This window comes from Xyrauchen texanus, chromosome 43 (genome assembly GCF_025860055.1).
Source record: "Xyrauchen texanus isolate HMW12.3.18 chromosome 43, RBS_HiC_50CHRs, whole genome shotgun sequence".
NCBI classification, from domain to species: domain Eukaryota; kingdom Metazoa; phylum Chordata; class Actinopteri; order Cypriniformes; family Catostomidae; genus Xyrauchen; species Xyrauchen texanus.
This window is the reverse complement of record NC_068318.1, coordinates 32,696,597-32,711,091: the sequence shown is the minus strand read 5'-3', so window position 1 is coordinate 32,711,091 and position 14,495 is coordinate 32,696,597. Positions and strand designations below refer to the sequence as shown.

The window sequence follows — 14,495 nt, the reverse complement described above, 5'->3', positions numbered from 1 at the left end:
ATAGTTATTTTAACGTCTAACGTTAAATTGTGTGTTTTCTAATTTAACGCAGCCCCCTTGAATTCTTTGGACAGTTCATGAATCATTTATTTGAAAGAATTAAAAGAACAGTTTCAAGCCTATCCTTGTATTTTTCATCTGGTCGAGGTTGATAAGGGATTTAGTAAGTAATTAGTACATTAATCTAATTACACTGTAGAAGATGCAATTATTAGTTAGTAATTAATTACTTTTTTTAGAGTAACTTACCCAACACTGTCTGTTATAATATGCATGAACGCAAGAATATATACAAAGTTTTTATAAGGCGAGACAGGTGGGTTTTGAATAATAAATGTATGGGCGGGACCTCATTATGCATGTTTGGTCGAGGCGGAGAAAGGCGGGGCTTCCGCGGCTGTGTATAACACCTTAAGGAAAATTTACATTTTTTGTCTGGTCACAATGTGTATCGAGATTCAAGAAATAAATGTATTTTTATTGAATATTGATGGAGCAACATAACTTGTGTAAAATTATATGACAACAGAAGGTTTTTGTGAATAAAAGTAATTAATTAAAAATGTGGAGAGGGGGACTTTTACCCACACCTGGAAATAATTGAAGGGCACAAGTTGTCAACTTATGCAGATGCATGTTTGAGGTACACGCTTCAGAAAAGGGTACATAATTTTCATTTCAATCACATGTGACATTTCATTGCATCTCAAGTATTCTATAAACAAATGAAAACAATATGTTTAATAAGGGCGTTTGGCTCCAAATACCACTTTTTACTTATTGGACCGTTATTATAATTGATTTATTTTTATATATTCACCTTGAACAAAATTATAAATGACACATAGATATTTTGTCGCAACATAAATGTGATCATTGCCAGGATATTGATTAGCTACATAAATGTGCAACGTTTAAAAAAATATTTATATTAAATATTACATCAACTTTAGACATTACACCGTGACAAACGTGTGTTTATGAAAATACTGGGATAGTTTATGATACTATTTAGTGTTTTGGGAGAAAATAAAGTTTTAGTTCCCGTTATACTTTTTATATCCAGGGTATTAACAAAAAATACACATGAAAAAAGTGTTCAGATTATCAATATATCAACACATACGAATAAGAGTTTACGTACATATGATAGTTTTTAAAATGTGTATATTGTGTTAAAAATTTCTTAGATTTTTTTCTTACTCTGATGGCTTGTTTTCGGCTTGTAATAATAATAATTATTATTATTGGAGATTTGGTTTCTTGTTGTCTCTGTGTCTGTACACAGAGACAACAAGAAACCAAATTTCCAATAATAATAATAATAATAATAATAATAAAAAGAAAAGATTTTGTGCATAATACAGGATTTATAACTATAAACAAGCCGAAAATACACCAGGGACTCTTATTTTGAAATGTCTTTACTCCTAGTTGCTTGATTCTGTACAAGAAAAATGGATGGTGATTTAGGATACTGTCAAGTCCCAACATGTACAAGAAAGCACAATAATCATAAATGTAGTTTAAATGACGTTTTGTCTTCTGAGGGAGGAATCTTCTAATCATCAGGGGTGATATTGCTTCCGGTTCATTCATTGCACTGAAAATCTACAGTATAGTGCTAGTTTGTGTAATACATTTGGACCTTTGTAGGTCATCCAGGTACAGTGCTGAGGAAAAGTATTTGCCCCCATCCTGATTTCTACTAAATTGTTGTAGATCTTCAAACGAGATATAACAGAAAACAAAGGCGACCTGAGTGAACACAAAATAAAGTCTTCCAATATATATATATATATGTGTGTTATTGAAGCTAAATAAAAGTTATCCAGAGCTATATCACCCATGAGAAAAACTAACTGCCCCCTTAAACTTAATAGCTGTTTGTGTCATCTTTAGCAGGAACAACTGCATCAAACACGTCTGATATCTGGAGATCAGTCTTTCACAACGCTGTGGGGGATTCTGTCCCGCTCTTCTTCAAGAACTGCTTTAGTTCAGACACACTGAACGGTTTGAGGATGAACTGCCCGTTTAAGGTCCTGCCACAGCATCTCACTCGGGTTCAATCAGGACTTTGAATGACTCAAAAGAAGATCAATGAAAAGCCAGAGTTGGACTTACTCCTGTGCTTTGGATCGTTGTCTTGCTGTATAATCCAGTTGCACTTGAGCTTCAACTCCCGGACTGATGACGGGACGAGAGCAGAATTCATTCTCCCAAAAGCACTGAGGATCATCAGACGAGCCTTAAATGTTCTTCTGGGTTCATGGATGGCATTTTTGGCCGGTGTCTTTCTGATAGTGGAGTCATGAACGGTGACCTTTATTGATCCGGGAGACGCCTGCAGTTCCTTGGACGTTGTCCTCTGAGTTTCTGTGACTTCCTGTATGAGTCGTCGCTGTGCTCATGGAGGACTTTGGTCAGGACGGCCACTTCTGGGATGGTTCACTACTGTGCCAACCTCTCTCCATTTGGAGATAATGTCTCTCACTGGGGTTCTTTGGTGTCCCAGAGCCTTTGAAATAGACTGATGTGTTTCAATCACCTTCTTCCTCGTCATTTCTGGAATTTCGTTCAACCTTGGCATCGTGTGCTACAGGGTTAATGCCAACTTCATGCTCCTGTAAAAGTTATATTTAGCTGTTGATGTGATTGAACAGGGCTGGCAATAATCGGGTCTGGTGTGTCTAGTCCAGCTGAACCTCATTATAAATGCAGTTTCATAGATTAGGGGATTTAGTAACTAAGGGGGCAAATACTTTTTCACACATGCCCGGTTGGTACTGGATAATGTTTTTGCCTCAATATATAACATTGCATCAACACTAAGAGTAGTATAACAGTATGCAACTCTGAACATGTCCCACGTGTTTCTTGTGTAAATGTAAATAATCATTTCTGTGCAAAAGCTAAACCAATAAACAAATGTGCATATAAACTAATGGATGGTATAGAGAACGTATGGAATACACACAGATCCATAAATACAACTGACAATCAGTGTTTCAAATGGTATGTTGCCATGCTCTCATACACAAACATCAACGGCAACTCGTGTTCATGGATAAAAGTATGGCTTTTATTTAAGATAAGTGCATTTTATTGTCAGTGTTTTGACAATTTTGCATTTTTCATACAGTGACTCCAAATTCACACAATGCATTTGATAATAAAATATAAAAGCATTTGTTATTCATTAAAAACGAAAAGGTGGCACATTTAAGCAAACAGACCTACCATCTCTAAAGCAAAACATTTGATAAAAAGAAGTTTGTTAAATTTGAAATCATAAAACAATAGTTATATTCACATTCACACATTATAGTGTGACTTAAAGGAAATGGTTCACCCAAAAATTATATTTCTCTCATCATTTACTCACCACTTGTTGTCTCAAACTCATGAGTTTCTTTCTTCTGCAACACAAAGATATTTTAATGGAGGATATGATGTCTACTTGTCCATGCCATAAAGGTCAATGTGGTTGAACTCGTTCAAGCTCCAAAAAGGACATAAAGGCATCATAAAGGTAATCCATACAACTCCAGTGGTTTTGGGTGAGAACAGACCATAATATAACACCTTGTTCACCGGACATCTAAACCACTGGAGTCGTGTGGATTACTTTATAATGCCTTTTATGTCCTTTTTTGGAGCTTGAAAATGTTTCGACCCCATTGACTTGTATTGGATGGAAAAAACACTCAGCCTGGTCTCATGAAATGTACATGAGCATTACGACATTTTTGCTAAACTGTATTTACATGCTTCATTACACGTTTGGCTGCAGTTTTATTTGAAATGTCCAGCGGGGGGCGCCAAAACCAAGTGAAATGAGGTTGTAGTTAGACGAGGTGTTTAAGGTGAAGTTTAAAGAGAGGTTTTAATAAGTAAAATGTACCTCCCTAACCTTAACGTTTACCCTAAATCTAACCATTTTCAGTGACTGACAAGATAAATGAGTTTTACAAAATAGACATCCTTACCTTAAACCAACACCTAACTGATAGTGTTTTAAAATGCAAATTCGTGGGGGTCTGGGTATCTCAGCGAGTATTGACGCTGACTATCACACCGGAGTCGTGAGTTTGAATCCAGGGAGTGCTGAGTGACTCCAGTCAGGTCTCCTTAGCAACCAAATTGTCCCGGTTGCTAGGGAGGGTAGAGTCACATGGGGTAACCAAATTGGCCCGGTTGCTAGGGATGGTAGAGTCCCATGGGGTAACCAAATTGTCCCGGTTGCTAGGGAGGGTAGAGTCGCATGGGGTAACCAAATTGTCCCGGTTGCTAGGGAGGGTAGAGTCACATGGGGTAACCAAATTGGTCCGGTTGCTAGGGAGGGTAGAGTCACATGGGGTAACCAAATTGGTCCGGTTGCTAGGGAGGGTAGAGTCACATGGGGTAACCAAATTGGCCCGGTTGCTAGGGAGGGTAGAGTCACATGGGGTAACTAAATTGGCCCGGTTGCTAGGGAGGGTAGAGTCACATGGGGTAACCAAATTGTCTCGGTTACTAGGGAGGGTAGAGTCACATGGGGTAACCAAATTGTCTCGGTTGCTAGGGAGGGTAGAGTCACATGGGGTAACCAAATTGTCTCGGTTGCTAGGGAGGGTAGAGTCACATGGGGTAACCAAATTGTCTCGGTTGCTAGGGAGGGTAGAGTCACATGGGGTAACCAAATTGGCCCGGTTGCTAGGGAGGGTAGAGTCAAATTGTGTAACCTCCTCGTGGTCGCTATAATGTGGTTCTTGCTCTCGGTGGGGCGTGTGGTGAGTTGTGCGTGGATGCAGCAGGGGGAATAGCGTGAAGCCTCAACAAGCGCTACGTCTCCATGGTAACGCACTCAATAAGTCACGTGATAAGATGTATATACAGTCGAGTAACGTTCATTCTGTGAGATTAGGTTGTAAACACCTCAAATACCTCAATATCTTCATTTGTGTAGCAAAAGCAAGAACGTCATGCGACTTTAAGACAGCATGAGGGTGAGTAAATGATTGTCATTATTGGTTGAACTATTCCTTTTAGTGTCCAATACTTTTTGGGGCAAATTCCTCTCATTGATTGGGCTTACAAGAGGAAAATTCTTCCAAATTCTACCTCGTCGATTTAAGTGACTCAAGTAACGTTCACCCTTCGGTATAAACGCATGAGATCTGGCTCGAGCATCTTTCCACCATGCAGATGTGAAGATAATTGTCTTCGGAAACTGAAGGCACCTGCTCGCCCAAAAACTCCTCGGTTGGGGCCGGGCACTCAAACACTGCTGTCACAAACACACACACAGACCATTAAAAGCATTACACCTCTGTGTCAGACTAGCACGCTTGTTTGCGCAGTTCATATCAAGCAGAATGAAAGTATCTGTTTGTGCTTTACCAGAGTCGCCTGACAGAGTTCTGTGGACCAGCTCGAGGTTCTGCTGAGACGGGTCTGAAGGACACAGATTGTCCTCAAACATGTTCATCTGCATCATGGAACAGGACGTGATGTGCTTGGCAGCGAGCGGTGAGTCGCTGTATGAGAACATGCTCTGAGCATCACCAGAGAAATCTGAGGAGTGTTATTAAAGATGTTCAATGATTTAGCACATCAAAGCACTGTATTGTGATGTTGCTAGTACAATCTAACTACTGTAAATTAAACTACTTTTCCATGTCTGTCTTTTCCCTTTTTACATATTCAGGTTTGGAACATGGAAGTTAACTCAGATATGGTAAACTTCTATAGCGGTGAAAGGGAGACCACATCAAATATTATTTTTGCATTCCCATTTACTCCAACAGCTAAAACAAACAATACTTTCCACTAGAGGAATAACAAAAGGGAGAGCTGTATTAGTTGTGTTCACTGGGTAATATAATATATAATATAATATAATGTTATGAATATACACTAATTTATATTCCAGTATTGGCGCTGGCTTTCACACCTGGAGTCTTGAGTTTGAATCCAGAGCGTGCTGAGTGACTCCAGTCAGGTCTCCTTAGCAACCAAATTGGTCCGGTTGCTAGGGAGGGTAGAGTCACATGGGGTAACCAAATTGGCCCGGTTGCTAGGGAGGGTAGAGTCACATGGGGTAACCAAATTGGCCCGGTTGCTAGGGAGGGTAGAGTCACATGGGGTAATCAAATTGGTCCGGTTGCTAGGGAGGGTAGAGTCACATGGGGTAACCAAATTGGCCCGGTTGCTAGGAAGGGTAGAGTCACATGGGGTAACCAAATTGGCCCGGTTGCTAGGGAGGGTAGAGTCACATGGGGTAATCAAATTGGTCCGGTTGCTAGGGAGGGTAGAGTCACATGGGGTAACCAAATTGGCCCGGTTGCTAGGGAGGGTAGAGTCACATGGGGTAACCAAATTGGCCCGGTTGCTAGGGAGGGTAGAGTCACATGGGGTAACCAAATTGGTCCGGTTGCTAGGGAGGGTAGAGTCACATGGGGTAACCAAATTGGCCCGGTTGCTAGGGAGGGTAGAGTCACATGGGGTAACCAAATTGGCCCGGTTGCTAGGGAGGGTAGAGTCACATGGGGTAACCAAATTGGCCCGGTTGCTAGGGAGGGTAGAGTCACATGGGGTAACCAAATTGGTCCGGTTGCTAGGGAGGGTAGAGTCACATGGGGTAACCAAATTGGCCTGGTTGCTAGGGAGGGTAGAGTCACATGGGGTAACCTCCTCGTGGTCACTATAATGTGGTTCTCGCTTTCGGTGGGGCGTGTGGTGAGTTGTGTGTGGATGCCGCAGAGAATAGCGTGAAGCCTCCACACGTGCTACGTCTCCACGGTAACGCGCTCAACAAGTCACGTGATAAGATGCGCGGATTGACGGTCAGATCAGAGGCAGATCTCCATTTTTATGATATTCCTCTTGAGAAAGACTTTTTATTTTTTTTTGCAGCCGGTGAGGACTGTTCGAGAGAGAGAGAGATAATTACAGGCAGCTGCCCTGTGTGTGTGATTATGTGTGTGTGTTTCTTTGGTTAAATTTATCATTAATCATTATTTATACTGTCAAGCCAGTTCTCGCCTCCTTTCCCTTTAACCCCCTTACACTGGTGACGAAACCCAGGAAGGAGGAGAGAGAGTCCTCGACACTGCCAGCCACCCAGGGGATGGAGTAGCCCGACTGCCCGGATGCGGGGAACGAGTGGGCACTGGACTCTCCAACCGCCTGGTGCAATGTAGCCGCTGCCAGGGGCGTAGGAGTGCCTTGCCGTCCCCCAGAAACACGGAGGGGTCGAGAGAAGACCGCCGTCCACGAGGGGAGGAGTGAAGTGACTCCCCGACCACCTGGAGCGGTAGGGCCGCTGCCAGCGGGCGGAGGAGTGTCCCCACGGGTCACCGGTAACGTGGAGGGCCGTTCTGTCCGCCGGGGGTCGGAGGTCTGACTCCGGTCCGGCCGGGTCAGAGCGGCTGCCGTGAGCCTGAGAGGGTGGAGGAGCGATGGAGGACCATTCGACGGCGCATGTCCCTACCTTTTTCTCTTCTCTCACTCTCCCCATGCTCACTGGAATTAGAGACAGTTGTTAGACATAATTTAGCTCAGGTGCAAGCGTCCCTACTGCTTTCTCTCTCTCTCTCCGGACAGGCGCTCGACCACGACCCCGCTGCCACATGAACCAATACACGAAACTATTCCTTTAAGCTTTAAGGTTCCTCAATAGTGTAATTTGAGCTTGGAAAAACTTTATACAATCTGTATGATGAGATTAGATGTGCATTAGAAGGATCTATTTTTGACTTTGCCTGACAGACTGCCATCTGTTGCTCCTGAGAGTGAAGAACCCATTTGTGAATCATTCAGTGCTGTTCGGCTTGTTTGTTGGTCACAGTCATGTCTTAAATATGCATTACTGCATATCTGCTTACTGCACAGCACACACACGCCTTCTGTACATGTGCATATTAACTGTATGGATCCCACAGAGAGCTTTAAATACTTAAAGTTCAGTTCAGATATCAATACAATATCTCTCTGTGTTTTAAAGGGGTAATTTACACCATCTTTACAGCCCTGCTGATAGAGGAAAAACATCTGATTAATAGGGTAACATACTGTTGTGAAGAGCAGGGTGAGGTGATCTGGGATGGTTGGAGTATCCGGGTAGTTTGTGGGTGTTCTGGGTCACCGTGTGATGCGACGACCGAGGAACTGAAGTGGGCAGCAGTGGTGTTGGGCCGGAGGTCACATGATGCAACTCGGGAACCCTAAACCTGAGAGATGACGGGGTACAAAACTGTTTTTACTAAGCATTGAATGCCAAATGCCCTAAAATCCTGCATTTTCAGCATCTGTCACATTACATCTCATCATCCACTCTAAATATACTTTATAAATCGCATTAGCTTTAAATGTCTAGTTGCCATAGTTACACATAAGTCGTCATTTTTCAGGACACTGTTTTTTAAAGATAGTTTTGTGAATATCTGAATAACTTTACAGATGTTTTAAGGGTTTAAAGAATGTTTTCATGCTTGTTTAATGAACATGCACCTGTGGAACGGTCCTTACGACACGGACGGCCATTAATCTACAGTTATAACAACTGAGGACACTAAAGAGACCTTTCTACTGACTCTGAAAAACACAGAAAGAAAGATGCCCAGGGTCCTGCTCATCTGCGTGAACGTGCCTGAGTGTGTGTGTGAGAGAGTGTGTGTGTGTGTGTGTGTGTGTGTGTTGTGTGTGAGAGAGACAGTGTGTGTGTGCATGTGTGTGTGAGAGAGAGAGAGAGAGAGAGAGAGAGAGAGTGATGTGTGTGTGTGTGTGTGTGTGTGTGTGTGTGTGTGAGAGAGAGAGAGAGAGAGAGAGTGTGTGTGTGCATGTGTGTGTGAGAGAGAGAGTGAGAGTGTGTGTGCGTGTGTGTGTGTGTGAGAGAGAGAGAGAGAGAGAGTGTGTGTGTGTGTGTGAGAGAGAGAGAGAGAGTGTGTGTGTGTGTGTGCGTATTAGAGAGAGAGAGAGTGTGTGTGAGAGAGAGAGAGAGAGACAGACAGAGACAGTGTGTGTGTGTGTGTGTGTGTGTGTGTGTGTGTGTGAGAGAGAGAGAGAGAGAGAGTGTGTGTGTGTGAGAGAGAGAGAGAGAGAGAGAGAGTGTGTCTGTGTGAGTGTGTGTGTGTGAGAGAGACAGTGTGTGTGTGTGTGAAAGAGAGAGAGCGAGAGAGAGTGTGTGTGTGTGAGAGAGAGAGAGAGAGAGCGTGTCTGTGTGAGTGTGTGTGTGTGAAAGAGAGAGAGAGAGAGAGAGAGAGAGAGTGTGTGTGTGTGAGCGTGTGTGTGTGTGTGTGTGTGTGTGTGTGTGAGAGAGAGAGAGAGAGAGAGAGAGAGAGTGTGTGTGTGTGTGTGAGAGAGAGAGAGAGAGAGAGTGTGTGTGAGTGTGTGTGAGCGTGTGTGAGCGTGTGTGTGCGTGTGTGCGTGCATGCATGCGCGTGTGTGTGTGTGTGTTTCACCTATTTTACAGTACAATGGTTTCAAACACAGCTCTGATCTCATTTAGATTAAGATCTATTAATTTTACAAATAAAAGGAATATTCCTTTTAACATAGAAGCCATTTTTAATTAATTTCACACAAAAAATAACTATATTGTGACATTGTCCAGCCCAGATCTAGTTGTTACGCCTCTGCATTTTCATAAAATCTAAAACATTGGTTTAAATCATTTTAAAGTTGAACTCGAGCTGTTAATCTCGTAATTTAGTTTTGCTTGATTTTGGTTATAATCACCTCCATTGTGCTCTTCTGTTTGCAAACAGGCGGTCAAAGCAGAATTGTGTTTGTTGTGTTTATGTAACAAGTGCATCAGAACTGTGGCACAAGAACAGAGAAACTGCATTTAGAGAATTTGTGAAAACAGGGGTCAGAGGTGTTTCACAACTGATTTACCACACAGTGAGGTGATTAAAGCGTCGCTCTTCAACGGTATTCCTCACAGTTTATGATTCACTTATTGAATTCCTGCTCCGCTCCGGTCAGTGGCTATAGCATCCGCTAATGTGCTTGCCCTTCAGAGCAACTCGGCCTTCATCGCGCAAGCCAATTGTCTCGCCTAGATCCCGCGGCGTATGGCATGCCCACCGCCGGTGCTGGAACAATCGCGAGCGGCAAGAAGCCATGTGCATCTGCTTCCAGAGAGGCAGAAAAGGTTCCTCAGTGCCTTTGAAGAGCAGCAATGAAGGAATGCACGTCTATGAGCTGGCAGTCCAAAAATATAAACCTCTTCACAAACACTTTTGCCACAGCAGACGTGTTAAACGCACAAAAGCGCAAGTGGAGCTTTTCACGAGAGAAAATGGTGCTTTATTTGAATCGGATTATTGCATCAACGAGTTTACAGCCATAAAGCCATGACAACCGATGTGCAAGAACGCATTTGTCGCAGATCAGAGGAAAAGAGTTGAAGCGTTTCAATTGGTTACCGCGATGCGTTCTGCCAAGGGAAACTCTAAATGAATGTCAACTAGACTGCAATTCAGCTCGGGGAAGCTCGACCAAAACATGGCAATAGAAAAAACATACAGCGGCATTCACACGAGCGGCGCAGATTATTAGACTCGATTCATCAAGCTTGAAAAGACCGTCACAGACACTCGCGGATAGAAGCGGTGCCAGCTTCATGTCGCGGCTAACCTGTCTTTCGCCGCTCTGATCTTTGACTGAATGCAAATGTACCTTCATTTTCCCCGATCACAGATGCATGAACAGACATTCTGTGTGTGTTTTTCAGTTCTTCTCTTTCTTTAAGGCATCGAGTGAACTCGCTGGTAATTTTCAGCCCAGCAGGGAAGTTTCGGTGGAAAGGGGTTGTTTAGTTTCTCAGGGTAGTAAAATAGCAGCCGTGCGTTAAAGGCAGTCAAGCGCGTGGATTTGTCTTGAACATTGGTGGGGGTTGCAGTGTGAGGCATTTACATGAGTCCATTGAACATGGTATAAATATTGGGGTTTTTTTATTATTAGAGGGGTTACACCCCCCATCCCTCCTGGAATCTCCGCCCCTGAATGTAGTTATTAATCTCTTAAATACGAACAGATAATTAATCATTCTATAAATTAAGAAACTGCTTATCCCATCATCCAATACCTGTTATTATTCTGCAGTAAGGGAGGCAATGGCATATGGGGTCCGTTTGGAGAGAGCTGGTTCTGATGGGTCGGATGGTTCTGATGGTTCTGTTGGGTCTGAAGGGTCTGAAGGGTCTGATGGGTCTGAAGGGTCGGATGGTTCTGATGGGTCTGTTGGGTCTGAAGGGTCTGATGGGTCTGATGGGTCTGAAGGGTCGGATGGTTCTGATGGTTCTGATGGGTCTGTTGGGTCTGAAGGGTTGGATGGCTCTGATGGTTCTGTTGGGTCTGAAGGGTCTGATGGGTCTGAAGAGTCGGATGGTTCTGATGGTTCTGATGGGTCTGATGGGTCTGTTGGGTCTGTTGGGTCAGATGGATCGGATGGTTCTGATGGGTCTGATGGGTCTGTGGACCAGCTGTGATCCGGATTGCACTGTGCAGGTTAGAAGTTTGGCTGGGCTGGTTTAAAGTAAAGACACCTTTCACATCAACAGAAGACAAAATAGTAAATCATTACATGATGTGACCTGATTTAAGCCACTTTAGCACCACTCTCACAAAAGCTGACTACGGTAGTTTCTGGCAAAATACCGAATTTAGTATTGCAAGCTTTAATCATTTGCAGTATAGAAATGGATCGATATCTACATTTTTATTCTTGATTCTTAAAATGGAAATTGAATTCTTGATATCAGCAAATGAATCATGAATAGTGAAATTGTTCATTTTGGTATCAGTAATTTGGATTTCACTTGTAAAAACGCGCACTCACTGGCGGAGGATAAGTCTCGGTCGCCTCCGCTTCTGATCACATGACTCGTTGTGCATGACACCGCGGAAACTCACAGCATGTGGAGGCTCATGTTACTCTCCATGATCCACACACAACTCACCACATGTCCCATTGAGAGAACCACTAATCACCACCACGAGGAGGTTACCCCATGTGACTCTACCCTCCCTAGCAACCGGGACAATTTGGTTGCCTAGGAGACCTGACTGGAGTCACTCACCACACGCCCCATTGAGAGCGAGAACCACTAATCACCACCACGAGGTGGTTACCCCATGTGACTCTACCCTCCCTAGCAACCAGCCCAATTTGGTTGCCTAGGAGACCTGACTGGAGTCACTCACCACACGCCCCATTTAGAGCGAGAACCACTAATCACCACCACGAGGAGGTTACCCCATGTGACTCTACCCTCCCTAGCAACCGGCCCAATTTGGTTGCCTAGGAGACCTGACTGGAGTCACTCACCACACGCCCCATTTAGAGCGAGAACCACTAATCACCACCACGAGGAGGTTACCCCATGTGACTCTACCCTCCCTAGCAACCGGCCCAATTTGGTTGCCTAGGAGACCTGACTGGAGTCACTCACCACACGCCCCATTGAGAGCGAGAACCACTAATCACCACCACGAGGAGGTTACCCCATGTGACTTTACACTCCCTAGCAACCGGCCCAATTTGGTTGCCTAGGAGACCTGACTAGAGTCACTCACCACACGCCCCATTTAGAGCGAGAACCACTAATCACCACCACGTGGAGCCCCATGTGACTCTACCCTCCCTAGCAACCGGGCCAATTTGGTTGCTTAGTAGACCTGACTGGTGCCCTGGATTTGACCTCGCGACTCCAGGGGTGATAGTCAGCGTCAATACTCGCTGAGATAACCAGGGCCTGAAACTGCATTTTTGATATCTAGTTGAAATTCCAATTTTATATCAAGAATGACCATTTTAAGTAGTAAAAATGTAATTATTGATATCTGTAATTTATATTCCGCACATAATTACACGCATGACATTATAAACTATGATTCTACCATGTAACCGTGGTTACTTTAGCCAACAAGAAATGAAACAAAATGACACAAAGATTCTAAAAGCTGCTACACTGTTTAAACAATAACTGCACTATTGTATTATGTTACCATGACAACGACTCATTCAAATATAATCAGACATCTACTCGAACTCGTGACTTTTCCCATGAGCCATTGTGCTCGAAGTGTTTCATACCTGTGTACATGTCATCAGTGGGTGACTGGTGCTTGGTCTCAATCAGGTCCAGTGGGGAGAGGTTACGCTGCAGTGGCTGAACGGTCAAACATTCAGTGAGTCCGTCCTGACTGATCTCGGTGCTGCGTCTCAACTACATCACATCAAATACATTAGAAATATGTCAGTCTTGAGCTTAAAGCGCATTGGCAACCAATCTGACTTCAATTATGGGATGCATTTCAGAGTGAAACGGGATCATTTATCCAGATTAGATGGTGTAAAGCGGGGGCGTTCCATACCAGAATGAAGTCTTCAATAATTATGTAATGTAGCCAGCTGGTACACGGATGCATTTGGAGCTCCTGATCGGTATATTTAGTTACTCAAACAATATATTCAGTGTAATTCATATTAATCATTGGTCATAATGAAGTGAATATATTCACACTGGACCGATACGGTTCAAGCGAGGTGGTGGGGGGTGTCTACCTGAGGACTCTGTTACTATGGTGACGTGACCTTTATGTTTTTCCTGTGTGATAATGAACATCTACACAATGCTGCTAACGAGTTACACGTTTAGACACTTGATCATCAACACCTCTCTTGAGAAAGGTAATGCATGTTGTGTCTCTATATATTCAGCTGGGATGGGAGAAATGACTATTTGAACGAGTTTAAATGTGGTTGCCACTCCCAAAACCTTTCAGTGTTTATGTGTCCTAAAGTCTGATTTATTCTAGTCAGATATCTGATGTAAGGAGACTGATACCTTCTTTCTGGCTTGTTGCTCTTTGAAGGAGTGGGACTTGACGTGCTTGCGCAGCGAGCTGGGGTCTGTGTAGCGTTTCGTGCAGCCGTAGATCTGACACGCGTACGGTTTCTGCAGAGAGACACGCAGAGCAGCGCAACCAGTTACGACACACGCTTCTTTGCAGATCTGTTAAGACAGTCTCGCGTGATGGATTTGAGATCATAGGTTGGACTCACCGTGTCGACGTGCGTGCGCTGGTGTTTGGCGCGATCGCTGGAGTTGCTGAAGGCTTTCTGACAGGCCGGGTGTTGACACACGTACGGTTTCTCACCCGTGTGGCTCCTCAGGTGGATTTTGAGGTTCTCAAGTCGCGAGAACGCCTTCTGACAACCCTCAAACTGGAAAGAGGGACAGAAACATACGACACAACTAATGAAAAAGGTGAAGGCTGTTTTATATTGCATGCAAAAGTGGCCTTTATCTTTTGGCCTAATTTCCACGATTTTTCCAGACCTGGACAAAATAAGTCAAGAATTCCTTAATATTTCCATCATCGTGGGAACCCTGGTGTTTACTGACCATATTAATAAAAATGGTAAACGGTCTGCACTTACAGTGAGGAAAATAAGTATTTGAACACCCTGCTATTTTGCAAGTTCTCCCACTTAGAAA

At 43.7% G+C, this 14,495-nt stretch overlaps 1 protein-coding gene across 3 annotated transcripts in view; it reads right to left on the bottom strand.

Annotated features, from left to right (window-relative positions):
• Nucleotides 1-3,073: 3,073 nt before the first annotated feature.
• LOC127635567 (zinc finger protein GLIS3-like) overlaps nt 3,074-14,495 on the bottom strand; it is a 38,316-nt gene continuing 26,894 nt past the window's right edge. Inside the window, exons 5-11 of one of the 3 annotated variants that reach the window (XM_052115681.1) lie at nt 14,060-14,221; nt 13,842-13,952; nt 13,088-13,220; nt 11,078-11,537; nt 8,059-8,216; nt 5,386-5,559; nt 3,074-5,272 (exon numbers count right to left, since the gene is read on the bottom strand). In XM_052115681.1, coding sequence (XP_051971641.1) covers nt 5,136-5,272; nt 5,386-5,559; nt 8,059-8,216; nt 11,078-11,537; nt 13,088-13,220; nt 13,842-13,952; nt 14,060-14,221 — 1,335 coding nt within the window. In that variant the 3' untranslated portion in view covers nt 3,074-5,135. Of the gene's footprint in view, nt 5,273-5,385; nt 5,560-8,058; nt 8,240-11,077; nt 11,538-13,087; nt 13,221-13,841; nt 13,953-14,059; nt 14,222-14,495 lie in introns of those variants that run through there. The other 2 variants (XM_052115682.1, XR_007969492.1) reach the window with 2 other exon arrangements.